The sequence below is a fragment of the Eulemur rufifrons genome, chromosome 30 (assembly GCF_041146395.1).
Source record: "Eulemur rufifrons isolate Redbay chromosome 30, OSU_ERuf_1, whole genome shotgun sequence".
In the NCBI taxonomy this organism is placed as follows: Eukaryota; Metazoa; Chordata; class Mammalia; order Primates; family Lemuridae; genus Eulemur; species Eulemur rufifrons.
Genome location: NC_091012.1, coordinates 143,173,250 through 143,198,227, shown reverse-complemented (window position 1 = coordinate 143,198,227; position 24,978 = coordinate 143,173,250). Strand labels below are relative to the sequence as shown.

The following is a 24,978-nucleotide window of genomic DNA, read 5'->3' as shown; positions in this document are numbered from 1 at the left end:
CCCGCCCTACAGAATCCCCTGTGTAGCTGGGCAACGGTGTGCATGTCTGATCTGACAGCACCATGCAGCCACCCACTGACTGGGCCACTCTGGAGCAAGGTCTACCGACGTTGAGACTGGACACACAGAACTGATCCTACACGCTGAGGCCAGGCTCACCCCTCCCTGTGTCTGGGACTCCAAGCTGGGCCTCTGGAAGAATGAGTTAGTGCAAGAACAAAACAAAACAGGGGACCCCGTCAACCAGCGGGTGCCTGGTAGGACGCTGCAGCCCCTATAAAGAGTTTCCCTCTCCTGCAACTTACGTCCTCAGTCCTATACGACCCCTCTGTGCCAAGCAAGGAAAACCGCACAATGAGGTGGGAAGATTTAATTATTTATGGCACCTGTGACAGCGAGGCACTTTGGGAGCACAAGGACTATGGCTGAGGAACACGTGGGGGTGGTGACCCTCAACGTTTCCTTTGTTCCTTCAGTTCTTGCAAAAGCTCAAGCGGCTAACTCAAGGCTGCAGGACAGAGCCCGAGGGCAGGTGGGCGTGCAAAATGCGGGCACTGTGGTCCTCCCAGACCCCTGGCAGATGCAACGTGTTCCGGAGGCAGCAGCTAGCTCAAGGCGGCGTCACGGGTCACGTTGGGAACACCGGCCATCTGACAGCTTGTGGCCCACAGCTGCTGCTGCAACTTCTGGTTGTAGGTGACCTTGAGGGACCTGGTCTCCTTCTCGTTGTACAGGTAGCGGCCGCCAACTCCTTCCAGCTCTGGGGTGACCGCTGCATACACGGACGTCCAGGCTCCTTGGTCGGGGGTCTGTGGGAAGAAGGAACGAAGACTGGGATGAGCCCATGTTCACAGCAGAAGAGACACAGTCCCCGGAGCTCACACAGTGCCAGGCGGGGCAGAGCGCGCTCACGGCTGCGTGGACAAACATGCAGAAAGCGGGCGCGGGCAATCGCCTAGCTTGATCTCCCGGCTGCCGGGTTTCTTTTTAACAGGTGCTGACGACACACCCAAGCGGGTTGCATTTAAATAGCGGGTTACTACATGGCGCTGGGCAGACGCGCATTGAAGTCCCTGACGTGCGTGTGTAATTCACCTCACTCTGTATCGCACCGAAATGTGTATCAGTGGACTTGGAGCGGAGGAGCAATTGCTCTGCTTCTGTGTCGAACAAACAATATTAGCAATGAGATGAAACATCATAAAAGGTTCTCGGGTTTACCCCCACGAGGAGGGTTACGCGAGGGAGGAGCGAGGCATTCGTGGGCTGTGACGGTGTTGACACGGTTCAAAGAGGAGCCCGAAATGCATACAAAGAGCCTTTCAAAGACTGGGGATTGTACCGTAGCAGTAGGTGACAGTGTTGGAACACAACACACTGTGCTTTTCAGCGTTGAGAGCTGGCCCCCCGGGGCGTGTTAATCCGGATAGAAGCGGTGGGCGCTCTGGGACCCGAGGAGCTGTGGGAACACGGGCCCCTCGGGGCTGGAGGTCAGTAATCCAGCAGCCAATGGGATTCCTCGTAACTTCTGTAAAGACTTGCAGGGAGCTTATCTCTTCTAATAGGCTTTTGGGAAATCCGCTCACTGTGTCCAACCCTAGACCTTCTTACACGCCCCTAGGAGTGTGTCCTCGCAGGACTACAGGGAACCTGTCCGGGCAGCAGTCTGTTTTGTACGTCTGCCACCATTTGCGCCCCAAACACCCCACCTCTGTCTTGCCCGTGGGGAGGTCACCTCCATTTGGAGAGCCCCTCTGCCCCCCGGGGGCAGGCTATGGCCCTACCTGGGCTTTCTACATTGTCTCTGGGTGGACAGAGTCACCCCTGTGTGCAGAGCCTTCTGCCCTCCTGGTGGGCCCCTGGGGGCAGTGTCTGGGGCTTCTATATCCACCACGTTTTGAAAAATCCTGTTGTCTGGGTAACAGTTCTCGTGACATGCGTATCCACTTAGAACACACGCAAGGCTGCTGTAGAGGGCAGGCACGGCCTGCAGTGTGCTGAAACGAGCCCGGGGGTTCCAAGACACAGCATGGTGCCAAAAATGTAGCCACTGCCAGGGACACAGACACAATGCGATGAAATTCTATTTGAGGATCGTTCTTCTGCAGAAAGCTCACTCACACGCACATACATACTCACAGGCGGATGCTTATGCAATGCCCAAATGCATACACATACATACACACATGCATACAAACACACACATGTATGCACACCAATTTGCACACATGCCTGCAATGTGCACACACTCACATATGCACACATAATCGTGTGCACCCTCACATGCACACATAACAAGCACACACATGCTCACAGGCATAAATATACAGCCACACGCACACACTCTCATGCATACTCACAGGCACACACACTCATTTGTATGCACATATACACACAAATACTCATCCACATGTACACATGCTCCCATGCACACACTCAATTACATGCACACACATACTCATTCACATGCACACACGCACTCACTGTCATGCAAACATGCATAGACACACTCATTCTCATGTCAATATACACACACAGGTACTCAATTCACATGCACACACGGTCACACACACTCATGCACACACGCTCACGTACACTCATTCTCATGCACACACGCTCATATGCACACACTCATTCTCATGCACACATGTACACATGCTCACGTGCACCTTCTCATGCACACATGCTTACATGCACACATTCTCATACACACACGCTCATTCTTATGCACACATTCATTCTCATGCACACATGCTGACATGCACACACTCATTGTCATGCACACAGGCTCACTGCACACAGATATTGTCATGCACACACTCACTGTCATGCACACATGCTGACATGCACACACTCATTCTCATGCACACACACTCACTGCACACACACACTCAGAGTTCCCAGAGCAGCCTAGAAGTTAAGCCGACATAGCCGGGACAGGAAGAGGAGACATTCCTCAACGCTAATGTATCTTAATGTAGCTTTTGAAAGTTAATCACATCCATTTATCCTACTATCGTTTGCTTAAATACACGATAGATACGAGGTTAAAAAAAGCAACCACCAATCATCACCGCAGAATGTTTCAAAGCCTTGGGCTTCTAATGAAGATGTAGGAAATGAGATTTAATTTGTGATTCTTTAATTCTTAAATGTTTTGACAGCTCATGAAATAAATGATTTTATTCATTTATTCTTCGTTAGATCTCCTGTCACCACCCTAATCAGCACCCGTCATAGTGATGTATGTCAGGCGTATGTGACAGGCGGGGCATCCGTGATAGATGCTGGGGTGCACATGTCTGTAGGCCTCACTCACGCTGGCATGCACGTGTGTACTCACATGTCCACACACAAGCACGAACATACATGCACACAAATATACTCACACAGACATACATGCACACCCACATGTGCACACACATGCTCCCAGGAATGCATACCCACATTCAGATATAGTTACACCCATGCACACACACACGCTTGCATGTACAATTACATGCATGCTGACATGCATACGCACAGCACCTACTCACGAACATATATTCATATACATCCACACACATTCTCATGTACACACACGTGTGCACACACACACAAGGTCATACGCATAGGACTTTCATTTTGGGACATTTACCTACATTCTCGGGGCAGGGGGCTGGGAGACACCACGGGATTGGGGTCCCAGGACCTGGGCTCAAATCTCCTCGCCACTGTGTGTTAACCCACAGACCCTGCCCAAGCCCGTCTCTCTCTAAGTCAGTTTCCTCAGCTGGAAAATGGGCATTGCAGTAAGAGCATCACTCCACCATTACTGAGCAGATCATGTAAAACAATGTAAAGGAAAGGGTCTTCGCAAGGAGACACATCTGCAAGCCATAGACACCAGCCACCACCAGGGTCAGGGTGCGAGTGAGGGTTGCGTGACTCTGACGAGTGAGACATGCAGAGAAGAAGGTGGGTTTGGGACGACGTCTGAGTCCCAGTGGGGCCTGGGAGGAGGAAGTGTGTCCCTTCTGCAGCTGCAGCGTAACCAGAGGGGACCACATGCATGACACCCCCTCTTGGCTCTGTGCCGGAGAATTCCTGCTGAGCAGGTGCTGCGTTTGGATCCAAATATGAAGGAGAATGCTTCTTACGGGCTGATCTGTGCCCTCCAAATTCCTGTGTTGGAGCCCTGACCTCCAGGACCTCAGACTGTGGCTGTGTTTGGAGATGAGTCTTTAAAGAGGTGACTAAGGTAAAACGAGGTCACTAGGATGGGCCCTGATCCAACAGGACTGGTGTCCTTATAAGCAGAGGAAATGAGGACACAGACACGCACATAGGGATGACCCCGTGAGGACACAGGGAGAAGACGGCGTCTACACGCCCAGGAGAGAGGCCTCAGGAGGAACCAGCCCTGAGACATCTGGATCTCAGACTTCCAGCCTCCTGGACGTGAGAGAATGTCTTCTTGTTTAAGCCACCTGGTCTGTGGCACTTTGTTATGGTAGCCCAAGTAAACTAATGAAATGATTAAACTATACATACATAAAATGGAAATATGTACATATACATATGTTATGGACTGAATGTCTGTTTCTCCCCAAAATTCATGTGTTAAAATCCTCACCCCCAAGGCGATAGTGGCAGGAGGTGGGGGCTTTGGGAGGTGATGAGGTACTGAGGGTGGACCCCCATGGATGGGTCAGTGTCCTTATAAAAGGGACCCCAGAGAGCTCCCTCGCCCCTTCCACCGTGTGAGGACACAGCGAGAAGGCGCCGTCTATGAACCAGGAAGTGAGTCCCCACCAGACACAGCCTCTGCCACGCCGGGATCTTGGACTTCCAGCCTCCAGAGCTGGGAGCAACAAATGTCTGTTGTTTATAAGCCGTCCAGGCTGTGGTAGCAGTCTGAGCTAATACATGTCCCAAAAGCAAGCTCTCTGTCTGAACAGTGACTTATTCCAGGTTATAGAGACAGCACGAAGAAGAAACAAACAACACATTTTTCTATAGACACACAGTCCCCCGGGGCTGTCCTCTCCACCACAAGCTCACAGGTAACTCTCCTACCTCCTGGACTCTTGAAAACTCAAGGACGAATGGTCTACCCACCTCCAAACGTGGGGAGGCTCGAGACCCCCCTGTGTCAGCAAGGTCTCCTGTTTATTCCCTGGAAGGCTGAATTCTTGACGTTGCTCAGAGGATGATTTTATTGTTTTCAAAACGAAGGCCTGGTGGCACTGGAGGGTGGCTCTATAGGTTGATGTTTCCACGTGGGGCTATTCCAGCCAACCTGTGACGTCCAACAGGTCATGCTTAAACATCCGGAAAAAGTGTCCTGGATCCTGCCACTCTGTCAAGTCCAGTTTGCTTTCCAAGGTCGGTCATCTTAAAAATGGTTATCGCTACTATTCCAAGGGCCGGGGGGACAGGCTGGAGGGGTGCTGTTCATGGATGCCCATAGCCGCTGCGAAGGCAGATGGTTCCGTGTCTGTGGTTCCCACACTGCAGAGACACCAGGACCTTGTTCCAACAGAGGGCAGCACTCGGGTGGGGGGATGCACCGAAGGGAGGCGTCTTCTGGGATGCCGGCTCACGTGCAAATCACAGGGTGACGTGATGTGTATACGTGTGTAGGTGTATATATGCATGTATGTGACTGTGTGTAACTGTGGATGTGCATGTATTACATGAGTGAATCTGCATGTCTGTACGTGCATGTGTGTGCACACAGGAATGTGTGCATCTATGTGAATACACATAGGCATCTTTAAGAGTATGCATGTATATATGTGCATATTCATATGTGTGTATGTATGCGCACACATTTGTATGTGCATGTGTGTATGTGGGTGCAGGTGTGTGTTTGTGGATATGTGTATGTGTGTGCACGTACATGCATGTGCATGTGGATTCGCACACACATGGTCCCAGCTACCCAGTGGAAGCTGTGGGCTGTGCCTAAGTTCTCGGAACGTTTCACGCCTTCGCTGACCATCGGACGCAGAGCGGGAGTGAGGAGACCTCCCTCAGCTACGACACCGTAAGAAATACATGTTCTCTCTCCACGTGAGGAAACGCGGTTGCCTGGGAGATGGTGTGAAAGACAGTGCTCGTGAGATTTAAGGCAGGGTCACGCCAGTGTTAGGTGGGACTCTGGGGTGGCTGATCTCATGCGACTTCAAAGACCGGGCTGGACCAGGCACCTGTGGTGCCAGCCGTGTGCTCAAACTCAAGCCTCGGTGCTGCTAGGACAGTATTCCGTGAACATCCACAATCAGCTGACTGTAAGTAAAGGCCAACCCGCCATCGTGTGGGTGGGCCGCATCTAACCAGTTGAAGGACTCTGGAGCACACACCGAGGTTTCCCACAGAAGCAGGAAACCCGACACAGACTTCACCCTGGAAATCCCACCTGCGTTTCCGCCCACCCTGCCGATTTTAGACTCACGGCTGCAACAATCGAATCTCGCCTCGGTCTTCAGCCGGCCGTGCCGACTTTGGACTCGGCCAGCCCCCACAATCCTGTAAGCCAATTCCGTCAGATAAACCTCTCTCTCTGCACAGATTCTATGCGTCCTGCTTCTCCCGAGAACGGTGACAGGTACAGACTTCACCTGTCTTAACCGCAGGAAGCTCCGGGCAGGAAACCGCAGAGCCAGGAGGAAAATCCAACCTCCAGGAGCGATCCTGGCGTGTCACTTAGCTTGGGGTGCTGGGCAGCCTGGCCGCGAAGGCAAACACAGAGGTGACCGGCTGGTTTCTAAGGCTGCAGCGAATGAGGGAATTTAGGGCAGAAGTTCCCGTTCAACACGGGTGTCTTCCTGCTAGGGTGGCAGCCTCACAGCCTGCGAGGACTTTGTTCCTGGGGAGTTTATTGGCGCCACGAGGGGACACCCCTCACGTGCACACCCCTGGGGGGGAAGGTGGCCTCCTCTCGGACAGGACAAGACTGCCCTTCCTGGTTCTGTCACTTTTGTGACCTTTGCAATGTGTGCAAATGTGTGCCCTGGACTGATGCAGGTGGCATCACCTCTAAGCCCCAGAGAGGAACATCTCTCTCTCTCTCCCCCCCCCCCCCCCACTCACCACTATCGATTTATGGAATCCAAGCTCTGCTAAGAATTAGGTGAATTAGATCATTTGCAGAGTTTATTCTTTCTGCTTCTCAAAGTTTTCTTTTGAATCTAAACTATGTTTGCTCCCTTGTCTCCGATCGGTAGATTCCCGAGTAAACTTGTACCCACCTGGTGTACGGACAACAATTAAGGCAACACAACTTCCCCCCGGATTCGTCCTGGAGCCCAGAATGAACACGGCGTCCTCTTTCGCCCACGTTCCCTGTGTTCCTGAGGTCTAGGTCGGGGTCTGCGCGCTCAGCGCACGTCGGAATCCCGAGGATGGCTTGGGAGAAAGGGTCACCCCTGTCCCCGGCATTTGTGACACAGCAGGTCTCAGGGGGCCCCAGAACACGTGTTTCTAACTAGTTCCCAGACGTCACAGCTGAGGGTGTGGGTTCAGGGTCAGGTGCTAAGAGAACCAACCGCTCATTTACGCTTCTCCTGCTTGTCTGCAGGTGACACCCACCCCGTGGGCCACATTCAGCCTGAACGTTTATGTTCTGAAAGTGCAGTTTTAAAAAATAATAATAAATATGCCAAGGAGACTACCGGTGGCCCAGAGAAACTAAAATATTTCCTATCTGGACAACCTCCCGTCTAGACCGATGAACTGCACCTTCACGGCGGAATGTGATTACCCGTCCCTCCCGCGTGGCCGTGGGTGACAGGAGCTGTCTCGTACGCGGTCCCAGAGTGACAAAGAGCGCGTCCTCCCAGCCACAGCCGGCAAGCAGAGCTGCCTGCTGCATACACACGCGGTTCTGTAAATCACGCTCCCTGCGTGCGCTTTAAACAACACGTCCCGTTTTATCTACGGCTTTAAAAAGAAATCGGATCTTCGGAGACTTGCAGAGAACGTGGGGCAACCCTGAGATTGCAGCGTGTCGGTTAGACAGAGGCAGGGGCATCTTGGAGGGCCCCGCTGCTGCCCGCCAGGGGCTCAGGGGACAGGGCGCATGGCGTGTTTGGGGTAAAATCTGCACAAAACCACTCTTGAGTCCCGTAGGCTGCTGGAGCTGGAAGCTACAGAAACCATTTCAATGCGATTCAGCACCACGGAGGTTTATTAAATGCTCACTGATATTTTGCCAGCTCTGGAGGCAAAGGAAAGACGATTCTAGAAATAGCCCCTGCCCACCCGAGAGCTCACAACGGCTGCTGGAGGTGGTGTTGAGCATTGGCCACTGAGCGCATGAGAAAAATAAAACTCAGCTGAACAGAGGGTGGAATTTCCAGCGCACTGAAGAGACCCGCCAGCCACGTACAGTGGGAGAGAGGCACGAATGCGTCATAATTGCATAATTACACAGGGCTGGACAGTGCTGGAGACGCTTTCGCATATATTCTCTCAGCGGTTCCACAACAATCTCACGAGATATTATTATCCACAATTAGCAAATTAGGCAACAGGAGGGGCAGACCCGGAGAGAGGAGAAGTGGGTGGCTGCTCGGAACGGCCACATCCTGGTCCTCCCAGAGACTCCATCCTCATCACCTTCCTCCTCCCTCCCCTCCCAGACAAGGACCTGCGGTCCGTGCCCGCGGCTGCCCTCGGCATCCGCCTCCTGCCTTCGTCTTTGGAATCGCAACGTGCACCCGCGTTCTCCGCTGAGGCACAGACACACGCGTGCGGTGGCTCTGCTGGTGTCCCTGCGTAGACGCCCTGTTGATGCGCCTCGAGCTCAACCTGCCCCCAGTCCCCACTGGACAGACACTCTCATCCCCTCAAGCTGCCTGAGGCAGAAACCCCAAACTATCTTCCACATCCCATGTGCCACCAGTTCAGCCCGATTTTTGTCACCTGTCACCCTGGTGAGAGCTGACCTCCAGCTGGAGGGAGGGTGTGAATGCCCTGCGGCTGCTGTACCACGTCGCTGCAAACCTGGGGCTTATAACAGCACAGACGTGTGATCTTAGAGCTCTAGACGGTGGAAATCCAAAACGGATCTCGATGGGGTAAAACCGCAATGTTAGCAGGGCTGGTTCCTTCTGGAGGGTCCAGGGAAAAATCCCCTTCCAGCTTTTAGAGGACGTTCCTGTCCCTCCGCTGAGGGCATCTTCCTACATCTCCAAAGTCAGGAATGACGTTGGCTCTGCTCCCGTCCTCACAGCTCCTGCTCTGGTCCTGACACTCACACCTCCACTTATAAGCACCCTGCGATGACACTGGGCCCAGGTGGATAATTTAGGGTAATTCCCCATCTCAAATCCTGAACTTAATCAGACCTGCAAAGTCCTTTTAGCCACATAAGGTGACGGATTGACAGGTGCCAAGGATTAGGACGAGGATATTTTGATGGGGCTTTATTCTGTCTCCCACATGGGATTAGGACGTGGACATCTTTGGGGACATTATTCTGTCTCCCACATGGGATTAGGACATGGACATCTTTGGGGACATTATTCTGTCTCCCACATGGGATTAGGACATGGACATCTTTGGGGACATTATTCTGTCTCCCACATGGGATTAGAATGTGGACATCTTTGGGGACATTATTCTGTCTACCACATGGGATTAGGACGTGGACATCTTTGGGGACATTATTCTGTCTAACACAGAGGATTAGGGTATGGACATCTTTGGGGACATTATTCTGTCTACCACATGGGATTAGGACATGGACATCTCTGGGGACATTATTCTGTCTGCCACAGGGGATTAGGACGTGGACATCTTTGGGGACATTATCCTGTCGACCACATGGGATTAGGACGTGGACCTCTCTGGGGACATTATTCTGTCTACCACATGGGATTAGGAGGTGGACATCTTTGGGGACATTATTCTGTCTACCACATGGGATTAGGAGGTGGACATCTTTGGGGACATTATTCTGTCTCCCACATGGGATTAGGACGTGGACATCTTTGAGGATATTATTCTGTCTACCCCATGAGATTAGGATGTGGACATCTCTGGGGACATTATTCTGGAGTCCTAATGGCAAATAGAACCCATGGGACCTTTCTCTATGTCCCTAAGTAGAAGGCGGCATCTGCACTGGTCTAGTTGCCTCACTCACACAGCACTCACTCATTCCTTTAACCAATATTTACTGAGGTCCTGCTCCATCGGGGCCCTGGTATATAAGGACACAGAATGAACAGGACACGCGAAGTCCCTGTCTCCGTGGAGCTGACAGCCTTGTCAAGGACACGGTCCAAAATAACTGAATATACCATATGGTTCAGTAACCCCACTTCTGGGTGTGCACCCCAAACAATGCAGGGACTTGCAGAGACGGTGCACACCACATTTTCACAGCATTATTCACAATAGCCGGAACACGCAAACAACCCATGTTTATTAACAAATGAATGGACAGAGAAACTGTGATCCGTCTACACAATGCAATATTATTCAGGCTTAAAGAAGATGGAATTCTGATACCTGCTACTACATGGACAAACGTTGAGGACATAAAGCCACTCACAAAAGAACAAATCCTGAGCGATCCCACTTACATGAGGTCCCTGGAGTTGTCAAATCCACAGAAACCGCAAGTGGAATGGTGGGGCCAGGGGCTGGGAAGAGGAGGGGACTGGAAGATATTTTTTCATGGGAGCAGAGTTTCACTCTGGGCAGATAAAGAGAGTTCTGGAGACGCATGGTGGTGACGGTTGTTCAACAATGTGAATGTCGTGAATGCCGAGAAACTGTGCTCTTAAAAAGAGTTCAGATGGTACATTTTATGTCATGTGTCTTTTCCCACAATTAAAAACAAAATAATTAACTAGCCAAGTCAGCGAGATGACCCATAAAGACAAATGCAGTGCCGTGAGCCGAAAGGCATGTGCTGAAACAACGACAGCATTTCGGCACAGTCCCGAATTCAGCGAAGGAGCAGCGTGTGCAGACAGCTGGGGGAACAGCGTGCCAGGGACAGGGAATAGCCAGTGCAAAGGCTTGTGCGGGAAGAGCCTTAGCAATTGGACTAACAATGCGGAACGCCCTGGTGGCGGTGCCCACGGCATTTTCAGTGAAGCAGCAGTGACTGGTTCCAACAGGGGGCAGAGAGGTGAACTGCATGAGCCCTTCCTGCAGGAGATTTGCTGCAAGGAAGAGCAGAGTAATGCGTGGTACCTGGAACATAAAAGAAAGTCAACCGAGGGTGTTCAGCTCCCAACGTGTGCCTGTGGTGTTAAGTGCTTCTGTAAGTGGGAAGCTTACGATGTAGCATCAACAGCTAAGATTCCCGGACCTGCACTCTTGAGTTGATTAATTAAACCTGTCGCCCTCTCAGCACATCAATCCAAGATGCAATCATCTGAATGACCTGTCTTCGTTGGAGCACACGACAGATTCAAACGCACACCTAAGAGAAGCGAGGATAATGAGCCATCTATCTTATCGGGAAGTGGGTGCCATCTCCGTGGTTACTTTGTTCATTTTGATCGCAGCCCTGATTCTGTGATTTCAAAGAGGACTTGTTTGAGGTGAGCCCAGCACAGTGGATCACATACGTCTGGCATTTACAACGGCTCTTTTCTGAGACACTCATTTATCTTAAAACAACGTGTTGGAGCCATGGCCTGGGGGCGGAGCATACTTAAATATGTGATCGCTGGATTTGACCCAGGAAGCTGCAGAGAACTTCTTAGAGGTCCAGGCAGCTTGCATGCCCTCTGCAAAGCTTAATCCACACACATGCCAAGGATGACACAGCCTTACCATGTAGAATGGTCTTCATATGTTTGTAAAAAGAACAGATCAAGCCCCTCATCTTTATGAATGCATGAACATCCCAGTTTCCTCCGGGAATTGACTTTTTGCCCCCGGTGAGTGGACCTAAATTTGGAATCAAGCCCATGTTTTCTGACGAGGCACAGAACAGAGGTTTTGGAGTGACATAAAACCATGATTTTGGAGGATACAAAAAGAACACAAAGACACATAAATCACACAGATTCTCCCCAAGGAACACCAGGCAGGTCCTTGATGTCTTTATACGTGATGCACAGGTGCACACAGACAAGGGAATAATACATACATAGTATCCACAATCATCATCATAAAGATGGCATCCTAGCCCACTACTCTCTTATAGCCTTTTTAAAAAGTCTACATTATTTTAACTTCATTTCCATGGTAATGCAAATTCTTCTACTGCCTAATTTTAAAGTCTGCACAATGTTCTCTCTCTTTCGTATAAAGGTGCCATGACTCAAACAATGCCCTGTGGTTATTTTTAATCCAAATTTGCAGACGAGGATCCAAGGATTAAAAGCGATCCATGTGGCCAAAGTTCCACCTTGATTGTTGAATATTAAAGAGAAGAAGAAAAAACAGTAAATGCTCTCTTTGGAGGCTGAAGTCATCTATACAGATTTATGAGGACACATGGATTTAATGTATGCAAGTGCTGATGTTTCACTTTGAAAGAGCTTAACATTTGGGGAAAAAAGCATTTTGAAATTCCTTTGCTTGCGGAATTAGAGAATCAAAGTAGAGTTGATAAGAAAACAAACTGAAAAATCAGGGAGCTAATTAATCCCTAGAAGGAGCTGGGCCTGAGGGGCGGGTGAGCCACGGATTTCACTAGTGACTTTCTGATGAAATTAAGAACAACACCAGAAACACCAACCGTGAGAAAGGCGAATTCGTAACCACGCTCACTAATTCCAAAACTTGATAAAAACAGACCATTATCTAAGGGGAAAAGCTGTCAAAACTGACTCGGGAAGAGGTCGAAACCCTCAGCAAAGCACCCAGCCTTCAGAACAATCCTGAAAGCTGACTCAGAATCATTCTTCTGAAAAATCCCCAAATCCAGAGGGTTTTCGAAGAAGGCAAACCATTCCAGATTTTCAAAAGCATACACTTTTCATGATAATTAGACTATTCTGCGATGAAACGGGGAAAACAGAAAGCAAGATTTCTCAGTGCTCGTTTATTTTTATTTTTTTGGACAAACAAATCACGAAACCGTTAGCATTCCATCTTGGCAAAGACAGGCGCCTACAGCTGCCGGGTGAATGACACGACACGATCCCTGAAGGACACAGCTGGGAAACGCCACCTCCCAGACACCACACAGTGATGTGCCCTGACAGCGAAGATCACTCCCAAAACGTGGGACGCTCGGCTCTTGGGGCTTAGAAACCAATCCCCAGATGTGGCACTTTGACACCTGCGGACAGAGGAAGCCGCCCCGAGGTGTCTGTCCGCTTCCCTCCTGCCTCTCCACACTCTGTCTCCCCCAAAGCACAGGACGAAGCTGTCCGCTTATCTGCCTAGAATCTGGACGCTCCCCCGCCGCCGCAGCCAATGAAGAAAACAATGACCCCCTGGTCCCTTCCCTTAAGTCTCCATTAACTGAACTCGTGTCGCAGGAAGAAAGACCAAAGTCTTCAACACACCTGGACAGACTTCGGCACAAACCACTATCTGCTCTTTGTGCCCAGCAGACTGTGCCCCAGGCCAGGGTGATCTATTCTTCAAGCCCACTGGATTCCCACAAAAATCATTCCCCAGCCCCCAAAAGCATGCATGCACCCCCATCCCCACGTCCCCTACAAGGAAGCAGCGTAGAGAGGCATCCACAGCCGTCACAGAGAACCCTGAGGTTCTCCCCACGCACATGTTATTCTGATGCACTTGTATGTTCTGTCTCTTATTAATCTACATCTTGTGAGCTCATTCTTCAGTGACTCTTCAAAGCACAAGGGGGAAGTTTCTCCCTTGTCCCTTACGATAGCGTCACACAAGGGTCTCGAGTTCCCAAGAGGATGCGTTCGTGGTCACAAACCAGGACGCCAGGGTGGGAAAGCACCACTAGAGAACTGAGTGGCTGCACCCAGCGCCACGTGACACCCTGCAGGTAGGTGTACCCACATGGACCTCAGAAGCAGAGACGACAAACCCACCACCGGCAGGTAGCTCACCTTGAAAAGCAGCCAGCTGAACGCCCTCTGCACCAGACGCGTGCCCCAGAAGACGTGCTTGTAGAGCTCCGTGTCCACCACGCCGGGGTCCACCACGTTGGCGGTCACGTGACTGCCCTCCGTGGCCAGCAGCCGCTGCAGGTGGTAGGAGAAGAGCACCAGGGCCAGCTTGCTCTGCGCGTAGGCGCCGTGCGGTGAGTAGCCCTTTCTGCGGATCACACGGGACACGGGGTGAGAGGCCGATCGCATTCCCGCCCGGACGCCGCACCCACCCACGTCGTGCCCCCGGCCAGGTCTGTCTGAGACCCTCCCCCCCAGCAAGGGACGATTTTGCAGTCTGTTCCCCAAGGCATGGGGGAGGTTTCTAGCTCATCTTCTGATTACAAATTTATAACTTAATTGGATGCAGGTCAGGGATCTTGGGTGGGGGGATTCATTCTTTGAAATCTGTTGAGGCTTTTTTATGGCTAAGGCATGACCACTATGTATTGTTGGGGCTCGGAAAACAGCGCCCCAACATGAAGTCCTCTGACGCAAAGGTGTCTCTCTGACCTTCTCCTGCCCTCCCGTCTCTGCCCCATCCTCTCCCCGCCCCCGCCCCGAGGTAGCCATGGAAACTAGAATCCCTCTTCCCCAAGGCGGGTCACAGAAACCAGAGCCCCTTTTCCCCAAATCCAGCTGTAAACCCTAAAAGTATGACTCCAACTTTCCCTCCACCTTTCTGTGTCAAACTGGCCATAAGGCAATTCTCTGACTGCCTGTTTGGCTGTAGGTTGTGAGACCCCCGTTCCAGAGAGGGTCCCGTCCCACACCCAGGAGGAAGGAGGCTGCTCAGAGAGGCCAAGAAGGGTCTAGACAGACAGGCCTTGCTGGGTTCCCCACTCGGTCCGTCAGCATCAGATCAGGCCCTTTTGTCCCATCGTATTTCTGCACGGCCGCCCACGCTGAGCTGAACCTGAGCACAAACATGGACAGTTTCCCCTGTGTCTTTGGGTCTTCACTCTGAAGGCTTCTGTGCATACACGTTGAATAAATGTGTGTGCCTTTTTTTTTCTTTTTTCTTATCATTATACATTCATTTTTATTATGTAAGTATTAGGTACACAGTTAAAAAATAAAAATCCTACTCTCTAGAACATGAGACAATAAACAGAACAGAGATATCATACAAATGAAATGAACATAAGACTATGTATGTGATACTCAATCAAATTCATATTACATACATAGTTTCTAAACTCATCTTTTACACTTAAAAATTCACTTATTTGAAACTATAGAGTTGATAGAGGAAGTATGCCATTTAAGTATTAGTTTGGGATCTTATAAAACAATATTATTGGTGGTATTTATGAGTGGGGAGAAGAAAACTATATACTGTATGTAACTGTCATGTTTCAGGGGACATGATTTAACAGTGATGTTTTTATATTATGGAGAAGAAAGCAAGTGTAAGTAATGGTTATTTTGGAAATGTTACCAACTAGAATGATATTTATTAAATATTATATTCCTCCCTAACTCCACTCTAACAGGTTTATAAACTATCAAATGAAACTTTGGAAGTTAAAATTTTTAAATTTTAGGTAGTCAAGTTACAAAAGGAATTCCGATTAACGTTTTGAACATCCACTAAATTTAGCACCTATTCTTTCTTACACAAAGTACCTTTTCTTAGAAATGGGGTGTGTAGTTAACCATCCTTCCTGGTGGCCTCAGGTACAATCCAAAGAAAGAGGCCAAGAGACTACAGGTGCAGACTCACTATCATTGATGAAAAGTGACAGTGAAGACCAAGGGACACAGACACAACAGTCTGGGTTGTGCACAAGTCCTGCTATAAAATGAATGTTAGTAAAGGAGCTCCCTGCCATGAATACTTAGGATCCACAGGTAATTGAACAACTCCAGATATTAAGGGAAATACAAAGCTACATAAAACAAAACACCCTAGGAATAATAAAAACCCTATTTCTTTTTTTTTTTTTTTTGCATTTTCTGCAAAGTTGAATAAATGTTTTTTTTGTTGTTGTTGTTGTTTTATTTTTTTTTGTTTGTTTGTTTTCCAGCTCATTAAGGGGGTACAAAAGATCAGGCTATATACATTGCCCATGCCCCCCCCATCCCCCCGAGTCTGAGCTTCAAGCGTGTCCATTCCCCAGGCAGTGTGCATCGCACTCATCAAGTAGGTATACACCCATCCCTTCCACCCAGCCCCCACCTCTGTCCGATACCCAATTGGTGTTATTCCCAAATGTGTACTCAGGGAAACTAGTTTGCTGGTGAGTACATGTGGTGCTTGTTTTTCCATTCTTGGGATACTTCACTTAATAGAATGGGTTCCAGCTCTCTCCAGGAGAACCAAAGAGATGCCATATCGCCATTATTTCTAATAGCTGAGTAATATTCCATGGTATACATATACCACATTTTGCTAATCCATTCATGAATCGATGGGCATTTGGGTTGTTTCCACATCTTTGCGATTGTGAATTGTGCTGCTATAAACATTTGGGTGCAGGTGTCTTTTTTATAGAATGACTTTTGTTCTTCTGGGTAGATGCCCAGTAATGGGATTGCTGGATCGAATGGTAGGTCTACTTGAATCTGTTTAAGGTATCTTATAGAAATTTTTCAAAAGAAGATATAAAAATGGCTAACAAACATATGAAAAAGTGTTCAACATCTCTAATCATCAGGGAAATGCAAATCAAAACCACAATGAGATATCACTTAACTCCAGTGAGAATGGCCTTTATCAAAAAGTCCCAAAACTATACATGTTGGCGTGGGTGTGGAGAGACAGGAACACTCATACACTGCTGGTGGGACTGCAAACTAGTGCAGCCCCTGTGGAAAACCCTATTTCTTATCAGAGCTTTATTTCTCTGCTGTTGTTTCAGTCTCGGAGTATATCCTGCACAGGGCTACGTTAGGGCGGCAAACGAAAGCATCGGTTTCACTTCCCAACTCTGTTAACTGTTCCAATGAAGACACACAAGGATAACGGTCTTTTAACATATCTGGCAATTTAGAAGTTTTTTCTTCAAGACGTCGAGAACGTCTCACTGGTGTTAAGAACTTCAGCTCTTTAAATGTTGGATTTGTTTCGTCAAATTGCACCTTCTTTTTTACACGTTGCAAATATGGTGTAGTAGATACATTATATTGAATTAAGCAACTTCCCCTAGTTTCTGTATTGGGGGTGTTAACATCATTGGTTGGCTCTTTTTCACACTCTTGAAATAGCACATCTCTATGATGTTTATTCTCTATTTCTGGTTTTACCGGCTCTACATTAACACCTATATCTTCACACTTGATGTCTTGGACTTCTTCCTTGCTTGCACAAACCTCAATATTTTCGCCAAAATTAACTTTTTCTTGACTCTTCATTGTTAGAATATCTACAATTGTGTGTTGCATGTCTTCAATAGGCTGAGCCCCTGCCAGAATGGCCTTCTTATAGATTGCAATAATATTTTCAATAGGACTCGTGATCAGTTCAGTACGTGCAAGACATATCCAATATTTAACAAGTTTTGTGGCATCTGGAATATTTTTACTCAGGTCATTCAGTGTGACCAGTATTTCTTCTTTCGGGCATCCGTCATTAATCAGGTTCAGGCATTCAGAAACTGTGTTGTTTACTTTATCAGTAAATAATCTTTGTTCATCTTCTTCTGCCATGGTAGTCCAGAAGGACCCAACTGGTTTTGCATTCTGTCCTTCAGGCTCACGCTGGGTAACCACGGAGTTATGTGGTTAAATTCGCTCTTCCTTTGCCAGCTCTCCACTCATTCAGACGAGCTCATTTTTGTTTTAGGTTTCAGAACTTTTGTCCCTTCTTGGACTTGATTCTCAGAAGTCGCTACTCTGTGGCCTCTACCAGATAATATCTGATTCTCCTGTTTGCATGCAAACAACGTTTTTCTTCTCAAGAGATGTTCCTTGAGTTTTTGTCTTCTTTGATCTTCGAAGGCGGGCTGGGCCCTTGGACTCGGGGGCAGCTGCAGGTGCTGGGGCACGGCGGGGGGGTGGGTTGTTCATCGCACACAGCCAGGGGTCGGAGCTTGTGTCTCGGGTCTGACCTCCTCAGACTCCTGCGCGGTTCTCTGTGTGTGCTTTTTACTAATTTGCTTCCTGTCAGTGATTTTCACTGAACCTTCCGAGGGCCAAGGGGAATGTTCTCCTTGGCTCCTGCCACGTGGAGGTTGAATTTCTGTTTGCAAAATAAATAAAAAGAAAAAGAAAAAAATGCATACTCCCCCATTGTGGGAAGCGGACATCTAGATGCTGATTAGTTGTTAAATGAGCTGCTAGATCTCCTGCGTGTGGCTGAATTTTTCTTTCTCCTCTGAACTTTCAACACTTAGGAGAGACAGGTTGGAATCTCTCGCTCTGATGTCAGGGTTAGCAGCTACTCGCTGTTGATTCTTGGTTCAGCCGTCTCGAGACGATTTTATCGGGGGTGCACATCCTAAACACAGGGAGCACCTTTGTGGCAAAGTGTAGCTTGTGTCCTTAGGTGGTCACACTGTACATCCTAACAGCAATTTTTTTCCTTAATTTTATCTGCTATGAACGTCGCTCCGATAGCTTTTTGGAGGTTTGATGTGCCCGGTAGGCGGTTTTACCCTCACTCTTCCATACTCAGAAAGGTTTCTTATCATGTTAAAAAGTTCACACCCCATGAAGAGTTTAACACGACTCCATGAAAATATACAAGTGCCTGGATTGCATGCTTGCCTGGCTTGTGCCATGTTTTATGGAATGCTCTCTTCTCTGTCCTGTTTTTGAAATGAAGCTCAAATCTTAAAAGATAATCCATGCAAACAATCTGGCAAAATTTCCAAGTTACCGGGAATTGTCTTCACATGCACGGCAAGCTCTGGGCTGTAGGACACGCGTGTTAAATTCTTTGCACGTTGGTCCGAGCAGTCTAGAGGAACGTCTCAGCGCGACAGGAGGCTGTGATAAAATCGATTCAGCAACAAGGTTGCAACACGCCTCCTTCTAGTAAACCAAACCACCAGAAGCACAGATAACCCGACCTCGGTCGTTTTACCCCTGTAAATGCGTTCTACCTGCGACTTTGGTATTTATGTCTTAGAAACACCTTTTAAAGAGCTACTATTTGTGGAGTTATATGATACCCCTCGAACGTCTACAAACACAATACATTCCTTTTAGAATTTAATGCTAGGGACACTCTGTTGGTGATAGGATTAGCCTCATTTTTCTTTTTAACAAGACAAGGAAAAGTATTTCAGCAATCATATTCCCCTTTTTGCCTTGGTTGTGAAGACGCCCAGACCGGTCGATGGAATTTCCAATTTTCATAACCATATTTCAAAGTGCCTGTCTGGCTTTTCTCTCCAAGGGATTTTTTTTTTTTTTTCTGTCTTAACCATATAGCACAGGTATCTTAATAGAAGCCACCTCAGCTATTTTCAAATATCAGCAAGTTATTCATGTTAAATAGACAAAGATAAGAGCATGAAACCAAAGGAAAAAAAAAAAAAACACTTTAAGACATTCACAGATGAAAAGGAAGAAATCGCACAGTCATGCCATTGGTTCGAGGAGAGCCATCTGTGAAAATTCAAGGCGTCTTACCGACCAAGGCTCTTACTAAATAAGCACAGAAAACTGAAACACATGAACCTACCCTTTCCCTAATTCTTTTTTTTTTTTTTTTTTTTTTTTTTTTTTTGAGACAGAGTCTCACTCTGTTGCCCAGGCTAGAGTGAGTGCCGTGGCGTCAGCTTAGCTCACAGCAACCTCAAACTCCTCGGCTTAAGCGATCCTACTGCCTCAGCCTCCCGAGTAGCTGGGACTACAGGCATGCGCCACTATGCCCGGCTAATTTTTTCTATATAGATTTTTAGTTGTCCATATAATGTCTTTCTATTTTTTTAGTAGAGACGAGGTCTCGCTCAGGCTGGTCTCGAACTCCTGACCTTGAGCAATCCACCCGCCTCGGCCTCCCAGAGTGCTAGGATTACAGGCGTGAGCCACCGCGCCCGGCCTCCCTAATTCTTTAGAGAAGGGAACTGAGGATGTTTGCCCAAAGCAAGCACACCAGAGAGAAAAAGAAATGGTCAAAGTCAAAGAGAAATACTTAAACACAGAAAACAGTATAAATACAAATACACAGTGTCCCAAAAGTCTCCATACAAAGGGAAAAAAATTGTACAATTTTGTAATGACTGTTTTGTACAAAAAGACACATTTAGCTACAATTTCCCATTTTCCCTATGTAGGGTGACTTTGGGGACACCCTGTAACACCGTTGAGAAGCACATACTGGTTTTGGTTTGGCAATCTTCTCCCCTACCCCTATACAATTTGTACTGTACGCTGTATTTTCTAGATAAGACAAATGGTCATTTCCTTGGCTGAAGAACTTCAGTGGGGGGAAGTTGTCCAGATACCCCAGGGAAGCGAGTGCACCAGCAGAGCGAAATGCAAGTATCTTTCTGATGGGCAACTCGACAACATGTCTCCACATCTTGAACACTGTGTCTCTTGTGGAATAAAAATAAAATCCTAAGCCTGGCACCGACAGAACCGACCCCACGTTGACCAAGGAGACCAAGAAAGGCTTTAAAACTGAGATGTAAACCATGGAGGGATGGGAGGTCAGTCCTTATACCCCCTTCTTTTTGGGGTTCAGACACAACAACTGACCAGAATCCATGTTAAAACAGAGACCCTAAGACTGTCAGGGCAGACTCACTGTGTGGCGACAAGATACCCCGTTATAAACAGGCCCTAAGGCCACGACAGGCGAGGCTTAAGTCAAACCTTACAATCCATAAAATCTAGAATAACAGCTCTTGCCTTTCTTTTTTTATCACATGGCAGATTAAAAAAAACAAAAAAAACAAAAAAAAAAAACCCTTACCTTAACTTGGGCATTCATTCCCTACTCACCCCAAATTTTTAGACAAAGCTCAGCTCTCTTAACCAATTGCCAACTACAGAACCCACGGATGACGTGTGAGCCCCCACCTGGAGATGTCCCACCTTTCCAGGTAGAACCAATGGAGACCTTGTACGTATTGACTTATGATTCTACCTGCAAATCCTGCCTCCCTGAAACGTATAAAACCTGCGGACTGAACTCTGATCTTTAGGTTTTGCCCAAATTCCTTTCTAAGGGGGCCTGGTGAGTCACACCTACAAATGATAGCATCTCACTAAACAGGTTTTGGTGACCCAGGATGATGGGGTTTACTTCCCAACCTGATTCCAGTGTAGCGTCACATGGAAGATAGAAGACCCTTCTCTTAACTCCTCTCTGCTGATTCCTGGTCTGCTAGACAAAGCCTAAGTCTTTCAGCCAATTGTCAACTAAAGAATCCCTAAACCCACCTATAACCTGTAAGCCCCCACTTCGAGATGTCCCACTTTTTTGGGCCAAACCAATGTCCACCTTCCACGTATTGATTTATGACATTACCTGTAACCCCTGTCTCCCTGAAAGGCATAAAACCAAACTGTGACCCAGCCACGGCCAGTCCACTTGCTCAAGGCTTCCTGGGCGTGGCTCCGGGTCATGGCCCTCAAATTTGGCTCAGAATAAACCTCATTACATTATTTTAGAGAGTTTGGCTTCTTTTCCGTTGTCAAACCGAACTATAACCCAACCGCCTCTGGCATACTTTCTCAGAACCTCTTGAGACTGTGTCTCTCTGGGCCGTGGTCACTCGTATTTGGCTCAAAATAAACCTCTTTAAAATATCTTACAGAGCTTGGCTTTTCCATTAACAATCTTTTATCTTAGTAACACCAGTGTTTGTAATTTACCTTACAAGAACAATAAGAATTTATTTTTCAAAACCCTTTCTGCCTAGAGAGATTCACTGAAAGTGCTTCGTGAATGAGGACGGCTATAAAATGATTTCTTAAACGTATATGTGATTTATAAATCCGTCCAAGTGGGATTTATTGAATGAGTGGTTCATACCCACCATACGTGATGCCTGCAGAACTTATGGCTTAGCAAGTGTCCATTCTTATGGTCTCGATCTGCTGGGACTTACCCAAGCAGGGGACAGCTGACCCTTCCCTTTGGGACGCGGTGGACAACGTCTGCCCAGCCCCTAGGGAGGGAAGCTCAGGACGGGACAGGAAAGTCATGTCTCTGTGATCCTGGCAACTCGACAATGTCCTCATCCTCATTTAACCGAAGCTGAAAGCAGAGTTGAACGCCCAGCTCTGAAAGCTACTGCCCCGGGGGACGCCAGCCTGCAGTGGGGATGTTCTGAGAAGTCCCTTGTCATTTTCCAAAGGGCACATTTGGGTGCTTGCGTGTGGGCAAGTGACATCCTTGATCAACCCCCTCGGGGACTCAGTTCTGCCTCCGGCAGTTTCCCCGGGACACGGTGGCCATCTTGAAGTCACCTGCATGAAAAGCCACAATCATGAAAAGCAAAAATCTGAGGTTTAGACTGGGGTCCACCTGATTTCAACCAGAAAAAAACCGCCAGGTCTGCCGCCTTGGAATTAAGTAAGGGCACGTCAGCAAAAGGTGACACACGATCCCTTTACTGTGGAAACTTGGGGGGAAAAAAAAAATTCCAAACATGGCCGGGCGCGGTGGCTCAAGCCTGTAATCCCAGCACTCTGGGAGGCTGAGGCAGGAGGATCACTTGAGCTCAAGAGTTTGTAACCAGTGTGAGCAAGAGCGAGACTCCGTCTTCACCAAAAACAGAAAAAAATTAGCTGGGTATGGTGGCACATGTAGTCCCAGCTACTTGGGAGGCTGAGGCAGGAGGATCGCTTGAGGCCAGGAGTTTGAGGCTGCAGTGGGCTATGATGATGCCACTGCACTCCAGCTTGGGGGCAGGGTGAAACTGTTTCAAAAAAAAAAAAAAAAATCCAAACATAACTTTTTGGGGGGAGTGCAAAGAGAAGAAGATTGAATACACATAATATAGGGGGTGAGGGAATTTAGACAAAGAAATTGGGCAGCTCAGAGCTCAAGTTCCCTTCGTGATCCAAGATCAGCCACAACCCTCCAATTACCGTCAAGATGTCTTTTCAAGGCAAATTCCTCTGATCTTTTCATCCCAGGGGAGGGGAGCAAGTCCAGGAAACAGGGAGCTATTAGTGGGGAGAGAGAAAGGCTGGCTTTCCTCCTGGCACTTGGGTCCCTCAAATACCAGGTCCAGGCATCTGGGTCTGAATTACTGGGGTTGACTAACGGAAAAGGCAGAGCGCGAACCCCAGAAACGCAGATTTCTCAAGAGTAAACCGATGAGTTACATAATTACGGTTTCGTATGACAGCATGGAGCAGAGAGAACTAGCACTCTTTAAAAATACTATGTTAGAGAAAGAACGTCAATACATTTCTCTCCAAGAAGAGGAAGCAAAAAACCTGCAAGAGTACAAGTCCTTTCAGGAGAGATTCCCCGGTGGATTTAGGGATAAAGAAATATCCACAGCAGCAACGGAAAGGAATGAAAGGAGATAAACAAGAAAACACAATTCCCCACGAAGGTCTGTAAATAAAACCCTAAGGACTGACAAAAGGACTCAGTGTTGAAGACAACCTAGAGGCTGTCTCAAGGTTCTGGCACAGCAGAGAGAGAACGTCCACCTGCGAACACAGGGCAAAAGACATCCCCCAAATGTCTACAGGGCCTGCTTCACAAAATGGAATTTTTAAGACACGTTTTGAAATAAATGGTGAGCAAAAGCAGAACCCAAACACCATAAACATACCGTTTGAAGCTCTGACTAGGGGGGATAGGGGAGGCGTGGGCAATATACATAACCTGAACTTTTGTAACCCCATCATAAGCTGAAATAAAACAAACAAACAAACAAACAAAAAAACATAGCAGGCTAGAGGCTACTACCTTTACAAGAACCTGCATGCAAGTCCAGTCCCTGGCTGGTCTCTGGGAACTTCGTATTGACCCATTCCCTAACAAATAAGGGTGATTTCTGGCTCCTAAACAGTACAAATAATGTGAAAAATATATATATATTTTTAATGAATCATAAGTTGTTGCTATAACTATGTAAAACATAATTTGAAGCTCTATACCCAACAAAGGCAGAGAGAAGGATGTACTAATAGCAACCTTTCTCTTCCAGGTGCACAGAATGAAAGGTGAATCACTGTCTTCTGAACACAAAATAGGCATTTCTGTGTGCTGCATCCAAGAGGCAGGAATCGTCTGAAGGGTTGTAGAGTAAAAGCTTAGGGAAACATTTCTTCGGAGAAGGGGCGCTGCGTTTTGTTAATAAATTGCAGTGGCTTTGGTTTCTGGTGGGTCAGAAGACATTGGTTTTTATGACACTTGCATTTTATAGAAAGAGTCTGTAGTGTTTTGTGGACAAAAGGAATCACGTGATCTGGGTCCGCAAGTGACCTAACAGCTTGTGGAAACGCATTGCTGTAATTACGGCACAACTTGTGAGCTCCCCGCTGGTGGGCATTGGACAGGCGTGGCCAGGGAGGGTCCCCATTCCCAGCAGAATGCCAGAAATTGACTAAGTCATTCCTTCCTGTTGAGCAGATGAGGTTTTCCAGATCTCACCAAAGAAACAAAGTTGCTATTGCATAGGAGAGAGAAAAGTTGCTACTGCAACTATTTATATAAATTTACTAATACATACTATGTGTATGTTACTAATGCACATTAATTATAAATATATCACATTATGTCTATGTATGTAAAGCTTACATTTTAATTGGGCCATGTAAGAGATAAAAAAAAAAAAACTTTTTCCCTCTACCCTCTTAGGTTCAATACCTGGGGCCTGCAAATTAAACTGATAAAATGCAGCATGAAATTTTCACAAAGAAAAACGTGGCTTAAGCGGATGGCCAGGTGATTGAGGCTTGCAATACCATCTTAGGCTAAACAAAAGAAAACGGGTTTTGGGCTTCTGGGTGGGGAGGACAGTTATGGGAAGGGGAAGGAGAAGATAGGTGGTCCACAGGGGTGTCTTGTTAG

General features: G+C 47.8%; 1 protein-coding gene and 1 pseudogene across 1 annotated transcript in view; both read right to left on the bottom strand.

Moving 5' to 3' along the window:
• Positions 1-354: 354 nt before the first annotated feature.
• DHRSX (dehydrogenase/reductase X-linked) overlaps positions 355-24,978 on the bottom strand; it is a 122,033-nt gene continuing 97,409 nt past the window's right edge. Inside the window, exons 6-7 of the mRNA XM_069463229.1 lie at positions 13,998-14,205; positions 355-809 (exon numbers count right to left, since the gene is read on the bottom strand). Of these exons, the coding sequence (XP_069319330.1) occupies positions 606-809; positions 13,998-14,205 (412 nt within the window). The 3' untranslated portion in view covers positions 355-605. The remainder of the gene's footprint in view (positions 810-13,997; positions 14,206-24,978) is intronic.
• LOC138378367 (cytoskeleton-associated protein 2-like) lies at positions 16,878-18,047 on the bottom strand (annotated as a pseudogene).